This window comes from Eumetopias jubatus, unplaced genomic scaffold, assembly GCF_037043125.1.
Source record: "Eumetopias jubatus isolate StellerSeaLion01/CBP00866 unplaced genomic scaffold, mEumJub1_p1.0 scaffold_17, whole genome shotgun sequence".
Classification (NCBI taxonomy): domain Eukaryota; kingdom Metazoa; phylum Chordata; class Mammalia; order Carnivora; family Otariidae; genus Eumetopias; species Eumetopias jubatus.
The window spans coordinates 34603351-34621702 of NW_028274823.1; the positions used below are offsets into that span (position 1 = coordinate 34603351).

Sequence of the window (18352 nt, forward strand, 5' to 3'; positions counted from 1 at the left end):
CTTATAGCAGGGACTTACCCTATTTGCTTTTGTGTCCCCAGCCCTGAGCACAGTTCCTGGTTAAATAATGCTTATTGAACTAGATTTCAAGGATCAAAATCTCTGGCTAAAGCTGAAACTACAATCAAACATATGAATGAACCAGAACACAATAGAGTATATCCTATGTGATTTCACTTATATAAAGTAAAAAAAAAATACAGTAAAACTCATCTATACTGGCAGAAATCAACATAGTGTTTACCCTCGGAGGTGGGTAGTCACTGGAAGGGAGCACAAGGGGAGCCTTTGGGGTGAGGATAGTGCTGAGTTTCTTGACCTGGATGCTGGTTACAAAGGTGTTTCTTGACCTGGATGCTGGTTATCATAGTGTTGGGGAGGGAGGAATGAATAGGCAGAGCACAGAGGAATTTTAGGGCCGTGAAAATACTCTGTATGATACCGTAATGATGGGTACATGTCATTATACATTTGTCCAAACCTATAGAATGTACAACACCAAGAGTGAACCTTAATGTAAACTAGGGACCCTGGGTGATGATGTAGGTTCATCAATTGTAACAAATGTCCCTCTCTGGTGGGGGGTGTTGGTAATGGGGGAGGCTATGCACATGTGAGGGCAGGGGTATATGGGGAATCTCTGTCCCTTCTCCTCAATTTTGCTGTGAACCTAAAGCTGCTCAAAAAAATAGTCTTAAAAATCAAGATAAACACTTAAGATATATGCACTTTTCATTATGTGTGTTATATATTTTTTCAAAGATTTTATTTATTTTTTTGACAGAGAGAGACACAGCGAGAGAGGGAACACACAGGGGGAGTGGGAAAGGGAGAACAGGCTTCCCTTAGAGCAGGGAGCCCGATGCAGGGCTTGATCCCAGGACTCTGGGATCATGACCTGAGCTGAAGGCGGACACTTAATGACTGAGCCACCCAGGCGCCCCGTGTATATTATATTTCAATAAAAAAGTTTTTTTTTTAAAGATTTTATTTATTTATTTGAGAGAGAGAGAGAGTGAGCCCAAGAGGGGGTAGGGTCAGAGGGAGAAGCAGACTCCCTGCTGAGCAGGGAGCCCGATGCGGGACTCGATCCCAGGACTCCGGGATCATGACCTGAGCTGAAGGCAGTCGCTTAACCAACTGAGCCACACAGGCACCCTCAATAAAAAAGTTTCTTAATAAAACTAGAAAAATCCCTCTGGTTAAGGTAATAATGAATATCTTAGTCTTTTGATTCTAAATTCAACTGTAGATTTTTTTTTTTTAAGATTTTATTCATTTATTTAAGAGTGAGAGAGCATGAGCAGAGGGAAAGGGAGAAACAGACTCGCTGCTGAGCAGGGAGCCCTGTGCAGGACTCTATCCCAGGACCCTGGGATCATGACCTGAGCTGAAGGCAGATACTTAACTGACTGAGCCACCCAGGTGTCCTCAATTGTAGTTTTCTATGGACAAGGATTCTGTGGACTAAGATGTATAAAATTACACATATACTATAAATATAGTTGAGCAGGCTATATCCATTTTATTATCCTATATATACTTAAAAGATTAAAAATCATGTTCTATAAAGAGGGTAAAACTCTGATCCTCAATTTTTATGAATTTCTTGGAAATATGTTTGATTTCAATATTATGATTTGTTATTGAGCTAGATAGTAAAGAATCCCATAGTCCCTGTTAAAAGGAAACTGTGCCACCCCACACCATCTACTTCACATGCAAAAGACCTGGAGAGGACCAAGGTGGCCATGTTCTATAGCACACGACCTCTGTCCTTTCGCACAGATTATTAGGGCAAGAAGAGCTCAGGTCTTCATCCAGAGTAGCTGATTCTGAGGTGGGTCAGCCTCCTAAGGCCCAGATGCCCTGGTTCAAAAAGGCACATTGGGCTAATGATGAGTCCCTTCCTGGGGATTTGGAATCCGCAGAGATGGAGCCAGCCAGCAGAGGAGCCGAAGGAGAGAAGATGCATCAGGGTTGAGTTAGCTCCATGACAGGCCAAGTGTGTGCAAGGCACACTCAGGAGAGAGCAGAATGTGGAAGAGGCCTTGCAAAGGAAGGGTGTGTGAATGTTGGAGCAGCGGAGATGCCTAGATCTGTGTTCAATCCTAAGCCACTGCTTCTCAATCTTGGTTGCACTTGGGAATGACCTGAGAAGTTTAAAAATACCGATACCTGGTTTTACCCTGAGGGGTTCAAGTTAAATTCTACATTTGGGGTGTGGCCTGGGCATGGGGATGTTCAAAATCTCCCCAGGTGACTCTTCTATGCAGCCTGGGCTTTCCTTCCAGGTCAGTTACACTACTCCCCTCCGCCTCTTATCTGTGGCTGCTTCTCTAGAGAGCAGTCTGCTCTCCTTGCAGCAAGTCTGATTGGAGCAGTGGCTCTGGACATGGAGGTGCTGTGGACTGTCCTGTCCCCATAACTACATGTGGTAAGAGTCTGCAATAATATGACTCAGATTTGACAACCATCCTCACAATTGCAGCATCCTGGAAGGGTTGGTGGGGACCAATGCACCACGTGAATGGACTTGTTCCTCAGAGCCACAAATCAGAGATCTGGATCCCATAGCCTTGCCAAGCAGCCATCCTGCGGCTTTGTGTGGAGATAGTATAGAATTTGCCCTTCACCCCGGTCCTGTGGGAACCTGTGAGGTCTCTGCCATTTCCTCTATTCTCAGGGAAGGAAAACACCAGGCATTTCCTCATCGAGCTTTGGTGGAGGGATGTGTAATGAGCTATCTGTACCTCGCCCCCAAAGGAGACCCATTTATATCTCTTAGCACCCTCACGAATTCAGTAGAAAAGGGACTATAGGAGGAATGGGGAGGACTTTTTTTTCCCTCTGCAACCAAGGGAGTATATGTTTCCTTACAAGAAGGAGACTTAGGAAGATTGTACAAACCAACTGCTAATTCCAGGCAGGCAACAGCTCATTCTTTAAAGGATGGTTGTTGCCTTCATAATAGCCTATATTTCATAGACTCCTGCTGGAATATATTCTTTGGTCTTTGGAAAAACTCTGTGAAAGTGGTAAGGGAGGTGTTAATATCTGTTTGATAGGAGGAAACTGAGGCTCAGAGGGCTGTTAAAAACTTTGCTCAAGGGGCGCCTGGGTGGCTCAGTTGGTTAAACATCTGCCTTTGGCTCTTTGCTCAAGGTCCTGAGGCCCAAGACTCCTCATCCAGTGCCCTATTGGCACACCTGGTAGCAGTTTAGTATAGGGTCACGTAATGACTTAATATCTCCATTCTGGCAGACAATCATGACAACACTGCTTGGCTCATAAGGATTTAAGAAATCTAATTAAATAATAATCCCTTTTTAAAAGGAATTAATCAATTTAAGTAGTCTCAAAGTGATGTTAAGATCATTTAAACCTGTATTTTTTTTCAAGTAAAGACTAAAATTTTGGAATGCACTTCAGTGTATTCTGCTTATGAATACAATATGCTCATTGTTGCAATTCTGCAAAACACAGAAAAGTTTAAAGGAAAAAATAAAGATTGCATAATCCTACTATCCAAAGATATTGATATGCATATACATGATACATGTATGAGATATACACATATATATTTATAAAATTGGGATAATGATGTTATGTTTTTATGCCCTTTTCATGTGCTTATTTTATCATGAACAATTTCTCATGACAATAAATTTTCAATAATATAATTTTAACAGATGAGTACGTTTTGTGTTATAGATGTAATTTAATTTTTTATTGTTGATTCCAATTTTTATTATTATAAACATTACCATACCATCCTCATATGCAAATATTTTTGCCTATTTTACCACATCAACATTTATAATTATAATTTTTGTTTCTTTTTCTATGAAATCATGTCCTTTGACAATTTTATTGCTTTCTGAGCCCTTTTATTTTTATTTATTTATTTATTTATTTTTAAAGATTTTATTTATTTGACAGAGAGAGACACAGCGAGAGAGGGAACACAAGCAGGGAGAGTGGGAGAGGGAGAAGCAGGCTTCCAGCTGAGCAGGGAGCCCGATGCGGGGCTCGATCCCAGGACACTGGGATCATGACCTGAGCCGAAGGCAGATGCTTAACGACTGAGCCACCCAGGTGCCCCTTTCTGAGACCTTTTATATATTAAGAACATTACTTATTCTTTTCTTTATTTGAGGTTTTTCCCTATTGATTATGATTTGTCTTTTCATTCGTGATTTTTAACATATAGAAGTTTCACATTTTTAACAAAACATATCAGCTTCCATTGTGTATTCTTTCTTTGCTTTTATTCTTAAAACATTCTTTCCTACATAAAGATCAATGAAATATTACCTACATCTACTGCCTTAAAAATTCTTTTTTTTTTAACATTTGACTCCTTCATCCACCTGGGACTTACTTTTATGTATAATGTGAGGTGAGACACTGCCTTGATTCTTTCCTAAATACTCAAATTTACTCAAAACCTTTTGTTGAATAATTGATGCTTTCCCCATTTACAAGTGTTGCTTCCTTCAAATGTCTGCTATTTTATTGGGTTTTTCCAAGAATCAAATCTTGGATTTATTTATTATTCCTAGTGCTTCCTAATTTATTATTTTATCTGATTGCTATTTATTTTCTCTTGATTTCCTTAGGATATTGAGTTTAGTGCTCAATTCATATATTTTTACTCTTTTTGATTTAAAAGGAAAGTATTTAGAAATATGACTTTACTTCTGAGTAAGGCATCCAGTAAATTTTGAAGGTAATAATCTTTTAAAATTGCATATTTGATTTCCACAAGTATTTAGGATAATACTCTTAAAACTCCCCGTCAATGATAGGATTTTTTAAAAAGGCTTCATGATTTTATTGTTAATATAGCACTGGGAACAGAGGATGACATCCCTGAAAGATATCTGCTCCCCTCGAGCTCTAGCTCCTCCTGGTGTCTACATCCAACTACCTAGATGGGTGGGTCACATCTCTTCACAAACAGTAAATTAACACCAAGGCCGTGAAGTTGTTATGGGGTTCCTGATTGAACTGAAAAGCTAGCACCAGAGCATTTAATTCAAAAGCAGCAAAAAAGTGAGCATTAAGGTTAGTGTGGAGCTCGGAGTCCTGAGGGAAACCGAGGTGGCGACAGAGAAGCAAAGAAATGAGCAGATCAGAGAAGGCAGATCTAGCTACAGGGGAAGAAGGTGAAGTTTTAGGCTGCCCGATGTCCAGCCAAGAAGCTGAAGATGGGGGTCCACAAGAGCAAACGCACTGGGCAAGCCCAGGTGTCGATGCTGAGGCTGATGGGCCGCTGAAGTGGTTTCCTGTCCTGGTTCCTCACTTTTCCAGGTTCCAGGGAAGGAGCACATGAAGAGGGAATCAGAAAGCCTGGGTCTTAATTTCTGTGAATTGGTCGTAAATCCCCTGTGTGGCCTTAAGACTTCTCTCTATGTTGTCAAATGAGGGGGCTAGGTCGTTTCTAGCTTGAAATATGTAGAAGTCTATGCTTACAGCATTGTGGGCTTCATTCTTGGAAGAGTATGCATGGGCTTTACATGGGAAGCAGGGAGTGGTGTGGAGGCAGGTCTGCAGAGAGCTGAATGGCAGGTGTAACCCTGCTGAGAAAATCTCCCCTTGTCTCAAACTGGACTGCTCATCTGGTCATGTGCCAGGACCCCCTGGCTCTACTGATACTTCTTCAAACTCCCTCTAGGCACTTGTGACATCTCTATTATCATCAGAATTGTCATTGACCCATGAGTGGCCTGCATGGTGTCTTCTAGCCCAGAACAGGTTCTCCTGGCTGTGGAGGGGAGATGATTTGGGCAGGGGGCGGGGGGGGAGAGGTGTCTCCAATATAATCTCCCCTCAGTGAGGACTACTCTGGATGAAGAAGAAAAGAGTGAGCAGCCAGCACTTGGCTGTCACTTGGAGATGGCACTGATCAGATATAGAATGGAGAATCTGGTTTCTAAGTTTGTGATTGCCACTCATTATGTACATGATACATAAAGTAGGTGAATCTGTTTCATCATCTGTCGAGATAGGAATTATAATAACAAAAAGACTTCCTAGAAGATTCTAAGAATTACATGAGATAACATATGTGCGCATGTCTCCTCTGCTTCTGCCAAAGAATATCTAAGCAAAGAGCGTAGACATAAAACATCAGAGCTGGAAGAGCCTTTAGATGTAGTGAAGAACCTTAGTTTTACTGCTAGGGAACTGAGAGCTAGTGAGATTATCACCTGTCCCAGACAACTGTTATGGGCATTGTCCAGGGAATGAGGCAGCCATGGGTAGTGTAAGTAAACACAAAAACCCACAAATCCAGGCACATCTGGGATGTATATTTGCATATATAGGAAAGAGAGAGATGAAGCCACACGGGCCACAAGCTGCTGGAAGAGCTAGGGGCATAGCTGGAGGGACTTGACAAGTTGCTTAGAGCTTGCTGTGCTGAAATGATTCAGCCCCTTCAGATACTAATATTCTCCTTTATCCAAAAGAATAGGGCTGGCTGAATGATAATTAATAATAGGCTGATGATTCACTTTAGTTAAATGTGCACATTCTAAGGGCATGTGCCATGTGAATAATTTACATTTGAATATTTAAAAATATGCTTTTAAGACAGGAAAGCATTAAAATGGGAAGCATCATACATGAGCACCTTATGTCACAGTATTTTGGTTTTTAGGATTTTTTGGGTCTTCCATCCTTGAAAACCATTTTCAATGAAATTCAGCTGATCCTTAAGTAGACCACCACCTCTTAATCCGGGTTGACGGGAAATAACCCTACTTTAGCTTCACATAAATCTGGTGGGGTGTGAGGGGCACTCCAAAGAGATACATAGTTCAATTCTTCTTTTTACAGGTGAGGAAACTGAGGTCTGCGGAAGTTAAGGGATTTACTCAAGGTCAGATACATCTTTTATCAGCGGCAGGGCCAGGATTAGAATGTAGGTTTTAGGGATCCCCTTGGGAATATTCTTCTTTTTTTTTTTTTAAGACTTTATTTATTTATTTGACAGAGAGAGACACAGGGAGAGAGGGAAGATAAGCAGGGGGAGTGGGAGAGGGAGAAGCAGGCTTCCTGCTGAGCAGGGAGCCCGATGCGGGGTTCGATCTTAGGACCCTGGGATTCATGACCTGAGCCAAAGGCAGATGCTTAAACGACTGAGTCACCCAGGCACTCCCCTTGGGAATATTCTTGGCATGCCTACTAGCAAGTAACAAAGCACGGATCTACCTCTTTGCTTTTATAGTCTATTACCTCTTATCCCAGGACAGTCAAATTTTCCTTTCCAGGAATTGGCATAACTAGTCTAGGAATTGGCACAACTAGTCATCAGCCTACCCTCTCGATGTTGTTTATAAATTCAGCCTATATCGCCCTGGTCCTGAAGCACCAAGGAGAAGGGACTTAACAGTTTATGGAAAGCCTATTCTGTGCCAAGCCTCATCTTCAGCAGCTTGCCATCTATGAACTCATTTTAATCTTAAAATGAACACTATAATTTAAGTTTTATATTCTTCTCTTAAAATATGAAGGAAACCGAGGTGAGAGAGGTAAAGTAATTTGAAGCTTGTAACTGGCAAAGCTGGGATTCTGTGCTCAGACTGGTGATGGTCATAGGTGAGGCCATGATTTCTCTTTTTAGTCCCATCAGATCTGCCCAGTGTCTGCTGCAAGTCTAGAACAGCCTTGCCTGGTAATTCCCAGAGTCTATTCCCTGGAATACAAGGCCTTCTTAGGGTCGAGAGGTTTTACATGAATAGAAAAGTGGGTAAGTAAAGATCATTAGAGTTCTTAATTACACTACTCTTTCTATCCTTAAATAAATTGAGACTCTTCAAAAGGGAATGAAATACGCAGTTTCCCAATTTTATTGATCATGGGACCCTTTTATCATTGATCCTTATGTAAAATGAATATTCCATGAAACATACCCAGGGAAATGCTGGATTAGCCATTTGGGAAATGGCTGTGAGGGAACCTGCTCCAAACAAAAATAACGAGAGTGTAAATATAAGCTCAGGGGCGTTTTTCCTGTTGAATATGCTGTAAGGGGTAATCTACTTCCTCAGAAAGATGGAGCATCCACTGGGAGGTCCCCAAAGCAGCTGTGTGTGCCGAGCTGCTTGACCAGGTGGACAGTGTGGGAGGGAGGCATGCTCCCAGATATCACAGTCAATGAATCCACACAAACAAAATTGTCTGAGTTAACTCCTTGTATGGAGATAGATGGTTTAGTGTATCCTTTAAGATGGAATTCTTTGTACCTGCCTAACCACTGCTAGCAAGCCTTTCTAGAACAAGGTGAGTATAAATAATTAAGCTAATAAATAATATGAATACCAAAGGTGTAGATTCCCAATATCCTATGAGATGTGAAGAAAAGCGAAATGACATAAAATAATTCCAGAGGCTTTTCTAAGGCAAAACGCATTGTGAGTAGCCCAGGTGGGGAGATAAAATGTACAGTTTCCCAAATTTATTTGAGCACAGACCCGTTTCTTGCAGGACAATGGTTCCACAGGACACAAGTTTAGAAAACATTGATCTAAGGCATAACTTTAAAGTATATAAGTCCTTTTCTTTTGCTATTTTCTTCTCTTTCTCTTTTTTCCAAGCAAGGAGACCAGGGCTTACACATACAAATGAGAATTAAATCCTAGGGAAACAAGTTGCTCTTGCCAGCAATGCTACCACTCTTTCAAAGGGCTTTTGAAACTCCTTCTCATTAATTGTTCTCCGGAATCAGGACACATTCCCCTGAATACCCTTGTTAATGGCAAAGGTTGACCCTTTGAGAGGGGGTTGGATTTTGGGAATGGAACTATGTAAAGTCAAGCCCAGTGATTCATGTTCAAGAGGAAATAGATGCAAGTAGTTAAAAGTAAGGATGTGGGGTTAAGCCCCAGATGTGCCACTTAGGAGGGGTGTGACATTGAGGAGGGTTACTTAAAACCCTTTTATGATTCAGTGCTTCATCTGTGGAATGGAGGTAATCATATACCCTCATAGGGTTATTGTGATGATGAAGTAAAAAAATGAGATCAATAAAGTGCTTAGCATCAGGCAATACAAAAATGACAAACACCCCCCTGACAGAATTTTGCCTGGTTTTATTGCATGGCTTGTAAACTGGCAGTGAAGACAGTTCTCAAAGAAGGATATAGAAATGTTTAGCCATGGAAGCATAGTTGGGAGGAATCTATGACCTCCCACAGGAATTCTCTAATGACTCCAGAGTTATTTGTACATATAAATTCTAGTCTGGTTTTTTTTTTTAAGGCTCATTGCTTTTTAATCACATTGTACACAGGCAAACACCTGCCATTTTGCCATGTAAATGGGCACAACAATTTCTCTCTAGTCCCTGCCCATGGGAGGGAAAATGAAATATTGTTTTATCATCAGCCACCATGGGGAGGTCTTGGTAAAATCCCAAGGGATCTACTTGGAAAATTGAGAACCACATTATTATTTTAATAATGACTTTATAATAGCTAATTCCATATTATGAGGCTCTTTCATTTAATAATCTAATTTACTGGTTTGTTAGAATTGATCCAATAAATTTTGTCCATTTCTTTAACAAGATCACCTTCTATATTGTATTAATTTAAAGTAACTCTATTTGTAGAATGGAATACAATACAATAGAATTTTTTAAGCCAGGAAACACCTTAGTTCATCGAATATATAGGTCCCAAAATGTCAACTTATGTTTTGTTTGTTTTTTATCCTTTTTAAAAATCTGCTTCCAGATTTTTGCCTTCCCCTGAAAATTAGGAAAATATGGCTCCATGTTCATGTACCATAGTCTCATCAGCAATGATTAGCTGGAGCCGAGGATGTCATTTTTAGGCAAGGCTTGTCTTCTCTGGTTTACCCCAGTCACTACCACCCCCTATTGTCTTCTACTCAACTGCTTCTTTTATTTACCCTATCACCCAACCCCCATTGGCATTTGAGTTCAAGAGCCATAATTTTATCTATCTCTGGTATTTTATACATTTAAATTTTAGGCCCAGGGATATTTTGTGACCAACCCAAGTTCAGAAAGCCTATTAGTGGCTGAACTGGATTTGAAACTCATGTCTTCTATTTCAGACCTCTTTCCATCCTACCATAGAACCACTCATCTGAAGATTGGTCAGTGTTAATTATTTTGAACAAAATCATATTTTACAAAATGTGGTGCCAGTTTTTTTTTCACGAGGAAGAAGTGAGAGGATTCTGCTCCTCTCGGTCTGCTACCCCCCAAAAAGGTAAATAGTTCATGTTTTCTGTGAGAAGTATTTGAAGGAAAGATTTCTTAGCAGGTTCTGATGGAGACCTCTGGGTAGAACAATAACATTTCGAATCTAGGATCATAAGCAAATCCAACCCATACAATCAGATGCTAATCCAATATTGTGGTTGGTCAAATTAAAGTGATTTTTAAAAACCGTAATAAAAACTAACGTTTATTATTGAGTTACAGGAACTGTGCCAAGCACTTTATATTTATTGCTTCAGTTAATCCTTACTGTAATCCTGTACAGTAGGTATGATGGTTATTCTCCATTTTGCAGATGCATATCATGAGGCTTGACTAAACTTGTCCCAAAGCATAGAACTACTAAGCAACAGAGTGGGGATTGAACCCATGTTTATTTGACCACAAAACCTGCATTCTTTGCTACTTGCCACATTGTCAGCTCTCCAGGGTTCACCACTTTGATATCACAGCTGTCACCGTAAAGCCCCTGTAATCATTTTGTAGCCTATATCTCAACAGTTGGCAAAAGTCACCATCCTAACCAATCAACTGAATATCATTTTGAACAAAATAAGAAAGCCTATCAAGACTAGTTATGATAAAAAAATTAAAAAAGAGTCTACCTTATGATGCATTCAAACACAGGCAATTATAATTTACCTTTTTAGGGATCACTGCCAACTTGGAACTTCCATATCAGAGCAGGGAGGGAGAGAGAGATGACACTCATCTTTGTGTCCCTCACGAAGCCCAATACTGTGCTTGTTGCACAGTAGAATCCCAAAATGCGTTTACTGAAATGGGAGGCTTTTACTTTCATTTTTTTACTGCTTGCAACACTACAATGAATACCTACTTTTAGCTGAGCAAATATAAATAAGTCAAAAAGGAAATAACCTTTCTGTCAGTGAATTTTTTTTCCATCTTAATACTGCTTAACCAACATTTCCCTTTGGATGTCTTGTCAGACTGGATAAAGGGGGAATGTTACCCTTCACACCATTGATGTTAGTCAACCTCCAGAGTCAACAGAGAACCTGGGAGGCAAATATGATTTTTTTCATGTCAAAGGCCTAGAGGAAGTCCACGTGGGACAGAAGAGGCTCAGGCAGTGGGTTTAAGAAAGGCTTTGGATGCTTTGCCTTTTAAATTGTGGTACACTAGAGATCTCTGTTGAAGAAGTTTAATATCATAATGCTAGGGTTTTATCCTTTTTTAAAAAGTATAATTTATATGTACAACCAATACACATGATACAGAAGAGGGGATTGGGACAGCCCAGGAATGGGTGTGAAGAGACTGGGAAAAAGGCAGCAAGAAAGGGAAGAGACCGTGAAGAGGAAGGAGGTGTTCACCATGCAAACTGCTACTTTCCCTGGCCTCTCCTCGGGAAGAGGATGTGCCTGTGCCTCCCAGACTGCCCTCCACTATTTTGTTCTGGTCCCGAAGCCAAGGTAGTTTCCTGACTTAGACTCTGCCTGACCCATTCAAATTTAGTCTGTATTCAGGCCTTCAGGAGGGAGGGGAGAAGTCCTCCAGGAACCGGAGCCTCAGACCTGGGGGCTTCCCCCATGATGGCCTTTTGTGTTCTGTTTCATACTTTCTAGGTGACCTGGGTCCCTAGGACAGATTGGGGAGCTTCTCTTTGGCTTGAGGGAGTATCACCCAACCATTACTCTCTTTGTAGGGGTAGTCCTTGGTTCCTAGGGAAGGAGGCCAATTCCCAACATGAAATGCCAGTATGGGGGAGGTAACTGAGTCAGTGAACAACACCTTTATTCGGGGGTGAACAGAATCTCTTCACAATTTTTGGGTTCAGTTCACTTTCTAGACCTCCACACACTTAGTTCACGTGAAATCTGATAGGGTACACCAAACATAAAAAAGAATGGGACTATCTACTGATAGGAAAGCAAGACTCTTTAGTATAAAATCTGTGAAAATATGGATTGAATTCAACAAATATATGCTGGTCTAGGCTTGCAACATCTAGGCTCTTTTCTAGGACCTTGGCTATTGATGACCCTCTACGATGTCCAGAGACATGAGGCAGATAGAAGCACAGATATCTCTAGTAAATGACAGGAAGAACTAGAGATATCCAAAAAGTCTATAGAGTTTGAGACAACAGAGGTCAGGGAATAAGGTACTTCAGTTTGTTAATGGACGAAGCTTGGAGAGTGTTTGTGTGCACGTGTGGTGTCAATATTATGAGAGATGACCCTGGACAAATAGCTACATTCTATTAAGACCAACTCAGGTGTTCAGACTTCCTCTGTTTCCGGGAAACCATTAAAAACGTCCAAGCACAAGGGTGACATGATGAGATCTGTGTTTCTGGAAAGTAACAGTAATGGAGGTGGGCAGCAGGGGCACCCAATGCAGAGGCTCCCACAGCAGCTCGTGAACCCCTGATGGCAGCTTCAGTTAGGGCCATGGCCTTGGGATAAAGAGGAGGTGGCAGGTTCTCATCCTGTTTGAGAGAGGACTTGTCTGGTTGGAAAACAGTGAAGGAGAAGGGGCCGGTAACTCATAAGTTTCTTGCTTGAATAACTGAGAGGATGACATACCGTTTCAGAGAAAACATTGGTTGTACAAGATTACTTTGCAGTCACAACAATTAAGTAATTAAAAAGTTGAAAATCAGAGCTATGGGTCATGAGGCAAATTGTAGACAACACAACCTAGTTGCTGACTGAAATTTTTACTTCTTGGTCTATTGTGAGGGGCATCAGCTGGCCACAAACCAAAATATGCTTATCCATAACCAGCTAATAATTCTTTGAGAAGCCCCCTTAGCTTATAGGTCTGGCTTGAGTAGTCATTAAAGAGTGCTACATTTTTCTTATGCTTGTAACATTAAGGAGGAATAGAAGAAGGGGCCAATAACTGCGAAGGTGAGATAGGCCATGGATATTTTTTCGTGGGCAAATAGTATTTTGAAGGACTAAATGATAAAACCTCAGTAAGGATGGATGTATTATTTATCTTGTTCATGGTATTGCTTTTTCCTTTTTTAATTTTTTTACTTCTTATGGGCTATGTACTTGTGTGCTTATTGTGGATTAATAAAAGAAATAGTGATATCCCCCCCCCCCCCCCCCCCCGCCGAGGGATCAATTCTATTGCTTCAAACAAGACCAAATCACATTGGAATAAATAGAATTTTTTTTCGGACCACATTGAATTCTTATATACATGGATTTTTTTTTTTTTAGCATGATACTAAAATCAACCTTGTAATTTGCTCCCTGCAAAGAGAACTCTCGCAAGAGTTGGAGGGATTTAGTTTATTAAAAATTTTATAAACAAATGGCAATGTTGCCACATTTTATATTCTTCAGTTAGAATTTTACTTCTGCAATGAGCCTTTATCATTGGGGATTTCAGTCTGTAGTTGAGAAGAACAGGGCTTTAATGTGTGAAAACACATTTCTGTAAATTGCATTCGCTACAAGCGCTGTTCCCCACCCCTAAGAGCAAACCCAAATGAATAATCATTCTCATTGGTTATGTTTTACAACTGGCTCTATGGAAAACATGAATGAAATTGCATTTGCTTGGCCAAAGTTTTGTTATTGTGGCTGTTTAAAACCAGAAATAAGACATTTTTAAAGTGTTTTGTACAACGTTTTTGATGAATTTTTATTAGATAATTCTATTCTTTCTCTCCTCTCTACCAGTGTGCACTCTTGTTGTTCTTGCTCTCCAACACACATTGTCTTTTCTCCCAAAACACTGTATGTAACTTAAGGAGGGCACTGCGTCTATTCTCCTCAGTACCCCAGGCTGACATTTCAGAAAGTACTTCTCATGATGCTTCTGCAGAAGGTCTGAAAAAGCATCTGGGGCCATAACAAAATTATCAGATTGTTAGCACGGATCATGGGAATGGGTCATTTCTTTTCCTTTTTTCAACAACAGAGCAAGAAACCAACTGCCTTTGCACATCAATCAAGCAGAATCGAGTTTGAAGTTTCTCTCTTCACAGGCTAGGACAGGTCAGTTTGGTAATCCACGGTCACAAATGCTGTTAGAATTCATTGCAAAGCATAAGCCATGGCTGGTGTGATCCAGGCCTCGTCTGATGGCCAAAGTCATGCAAAGGCAAATTCAGGCCCCTTCGTCTTCGTGTTCCGGAGGGGACTGGCAGCCCACGTGGGGTTTTCAGGGCACTGGGTGGCCATGCCCCACAGAAGAACTCTTTTGATCTGTGAACCATCTATTCCCATTAATGTTATGATTATGGCACAATTCCTATTTGGAGCCTTATGATTTATTTCCTCCTCAGTGAAAACGAGCTTATTAGACCCTTTCCTGAGGAGAAGGAGGAAGCAAAGAAATTGGGCAGGAAGAATCGGGAGCAAAATCTTTAGGAAACAGGGTGCTGAGATCAGAGACCAACTTTGACACCTGACACTTTTGCATAAGGTCTGTTCTGGCACAAATTTGCATGTTGAAGTTAGCCAATGTGAGTTAAGTAAGGACATACAGGGCAAGAATTACTCGCCCTTTTGTTATTTCTGAAACCTGAACTGCTTTTAGAAATAAGGGCTGGAATGTTCCTTAGGAACTCAGAGCATGGGACACAGGGGCATGGCACACACTCGGTGTGGGCTATTTAAAAACCAGTTCCTTGGCTTCCCTCTGCGATTCTAAATACGTGTAATCACATTACCCCGCAGCAGCCGGTAACTATTCCTACACCACTGTCCAGCATCTGTGCTTGTGAGGTTGGTCCACTGGTTAAAAAAAAAAAAAACAAAAAACACACAAAAAACCAAAGTAGACATGTTCTAACTGATCGGGTTGCCCAATCCAGGTTTTCTATGTTACAGCTAATGACTATTTAGTGTTGGAATATTAGTATGTGTTGACTGACGCTTCTCCTTGAATTTTAAGGACTCATCTATTCAACTGTCCTGGGGGGGAAAGAGGTGCCTTAGCTCCTGAAAAGGATGCTTTTTAAATGAGCCATTTATTTATTTAACAAGTGGACAACATAAGCACAATTATCACTTTTTCAGATACAACCAATTCTTATGCTGCGGGAGGATCCCAGCATTGGAGACTTTGCCTCTCTATGTGCTAAAGACTCTTTTTTGGATTTGTTTGATGTGCTAACCCTTCCCCTAATCATACCACTAGCCATCAGTCAGATAAATCCCTTAAGAATATTCTACTCAATTGCATATCAATCCAAGACATTAACTAGTAGAAAGACATTAGCCAACATTGTTATATAATGTCCGAACACCTGATCAGGTTTGTGAATTCAATGAAATACTCAAACCAGTTTTGGAATTTCATATAGATAAAACAACAGATTAACAGATTTAATTTATAGATTTTTTTAGCTTTTTAGCTTTATGTAAAAAATTAAAAACCCTACCGTTCATAAAACTTGTAACCATTTGTCATACCTGATGCCAAGCATTTTATCTACTTAAATCTTATTTATCTCTGGTAACAATCCTTCAATGTATCATCACCTCCATTTTACAGATGAGGAGACTGAGGCTCAGAGAGATTTAGTCATCTGCACAAGATTCCATGTCTAGTTTCTAGTGAGTAGTGGGGTTAGATTTACACAGGTATCTCCAATTTCAAATCATGCTGTTTGTCTCTGTATATATAACCTCAAACAGCCAAAATGGCCAATTAAGGCAAAAAAAAAACCAAAAACACCCACCCAAAAACCAAAAATCAAGCAAGCAAAAAACTTGGGTCCTGAATCATGCAGTTCAGATAACAAAAACTCAGTTGATCGACAATTGGCTAATTTCCTCCTGGAACCATGTCACTACAACTTCAATCTGTCACCTGACACCTGAGTCTGGGGAGACCTCTTGACCCTCATGTGGTCCTGCTCTAAGAACTAGCACTCCAATGGCCAAACATTACACGTCAGAACAAATTATACATGTGATATTGTGCCTGTGGAGAAATCTGATTTCTTAGTCAAATATTGTTTTTTGACTATTTTGAGACATAGCTGGAATATGTGGTTCCCTCTTGGCTAACTCAAAACACACAGCAAAGACTAATCCTTTGCACCATCCTATATTAATATTTTCTTTGCCTCCTTGTAAGGCGACTAGTTATAAATGACGGGAGATTAGAAAACAATCTCATGAGAGTTAATATATTAAGGAGTTACCTAGAAAGAACCCGGATTTGTTTTTCCCCACATGGTAAATCACACAGAGTAGCAGCCTGCCCCAGATCACCGGGAGACAACATCTTGAGCGCATATGTTATGCAGGGTTCAGTATCGACTAATTCAAAAACTCCAGGGCAAAATAAGCAAAGTTCCCAAGTCAAAAATGAAAGTAAAATAGTGGCATGGAATTGGCAGCATTGTTGCAAACATTCCAACAACTTCATAAATAGCCATTAAAGTAGACAGCATTACAGGTTAGCAAATTTACCATTGCAAGAATCAACCTGCACTGCCCGTGTCAAGTCGCAAACAAACCCAGCTACCTCTGACTTTACTGATAGTCTTTTTCTTTCCAGAAATGCAATCACATTTGACAAAATTAATATTGAGATCGTTTTACTAGAGGGCTTATCAAAATATATGCTATATTAAAAATAGTCATGATATAAATATTTCTCACAAGAGCTGCAGCGATGGTGTGAATAAAAAACTCCCTTCTGAGATTTCAGTAAAACCAGATCTCACAAAGGATCTGAAAGAAAACAAACAAAAAACAAACAGACATACACAAAGAGACACACACACACAGAACAAACCTTATGTTAATCCGGTTTAGCAAAACAGGCACTATTTTGACACTATTTTATGAAGTACCATACTGTTCCTTCCCAGATGGAGTAGGAGAGATGAATCGGCTACAGGTTTCTCATAATAATGTTCAGGGGTGGGGGGTACTAAGCATGTTCCATAGCAGCTTAATCAAAATCAAAATTTCTAAATGCAGCAAAATGTTAGCACTGTCAAATGGCCAAGCACGCAAGAGGAATTTCTCTCTCCATGCCCTCCTACTGATACATACAAAGCCCCAAATACATCGGCTGGAATTTTTAAATCGTAAATTAGATATCAAAATGCTTACGGGCCTTACAATGAGATAACATCAGGAGGAACGGTGCGTGGAATGGATCTGGCATTCTCACATAAAGCATTATCTTTGGTACAAGTACACACGGCAGGGCATTTTGGCTTCGCCGGTTTCTTCCCCTCAGTCAGCAAAAGCGCAGATAAGAGACATAGGAAATAAGCAATTCTTTTCAGGGGGATGCAGGCATTTCCCATCCTCTGGCTTTTCTCTGATTCCATGCGGTCGAAAAAATATCCCCAAACATGAACAGGGCTTCTGGAATTCAGCTGGTGATTGTCTTGCTCTGAGACCAGGTCACACAAGAGTCCACCCTTTTCCTCTGCCTCTGTCTCTGCTTTTCAAAACGGGGACCTGCAGCTGATTCGTGAGCTGCTCTTCGCTCCAGCAACGCACTGCTCGGGGAAGAGACCTGTGAGGTGCTGTACGATGGGAGGGACCCAACTGCTGGAGGAGAGAGCCGACTTGCATCACCAAGAGAACACTGGTCGCAGACCAGCCTTCGAAGGCAAAGCGAAGTGATGTAACAGAAAATAAACAGTGTTCTGCTTGCACCGGGAGGCCCTTTAATTGTTACCAAAAATAGGATGGCTTTATGTCTTATTAGTGGGTGGGTGGGTGGGAGCAGTCATCTTGTGTCAGATCTCGGCAGTCTCAGAAACCTCTGGGAATTTGCTGTGCATGTAGCAAACGACCAAGTCAGAAAAACTCGCTTCGGAGCCAGCCCTGGCTGGAAAAATGAAGTTAAATGAAACTCTCTCCCTCTGCAGCATTTGGCTAAAACCTTGGTATTGCTGGCTGAATCCACCTGACTGATGCCATCGTTGAAAGACAAATAGGAACACATGGAGAATGTGGCTTTCAGGGAATGAATGTGAGTAAATACTTTTCTGACACTTATCAACTCTTATGAACTCTTGCCTCTCATAACTGGCCCCCCCCCCCATGTGTAAGCCATCCCCTCCTTCCACGATGAGGGAGGAAACAAGAGTGTAGACTGCCTCCGTACATAATCCACCCTCCT

General features: G+C 40.8%; 1 protein-coding gene across 4 annotated transcripts in view; it reads right to left on the bottom strand.

Annotated features, from left to right (window-relative positions):
- The window catches only part of LGI1 (leucine rich glioma inactivated 1), a 38458-nt gene extending 20659 nt beyond the window's left edge, over positions 1-17799 (bottom strand). For 2 of the 4 annotated variants that reach the window (XM_028098898.2, XM_088019879.1), the window contains exons 1-2: positions 17335-17799; positions 16867-16938 (exon numbers count right to left, since the gene is read on the bottom strand). In XM_028098898.2, coding sequence (XP_027954699.1) covers positions 16867-16938; positions 17335-17549 — 287 coding nt within the window. In that variant the 5' untranslated portion in view covers positions 17550-17799. The remainder of the gene's footprint in view (positions 1-16866; positions 16939-17334) is intronic. The other 2 variants (XM_028098900.2, XM_028098899.2) reach the window with 2 other exon arrangements.
- Between the last annotated feature and the right edge of the window lie 553 nt (positions 17800-18352).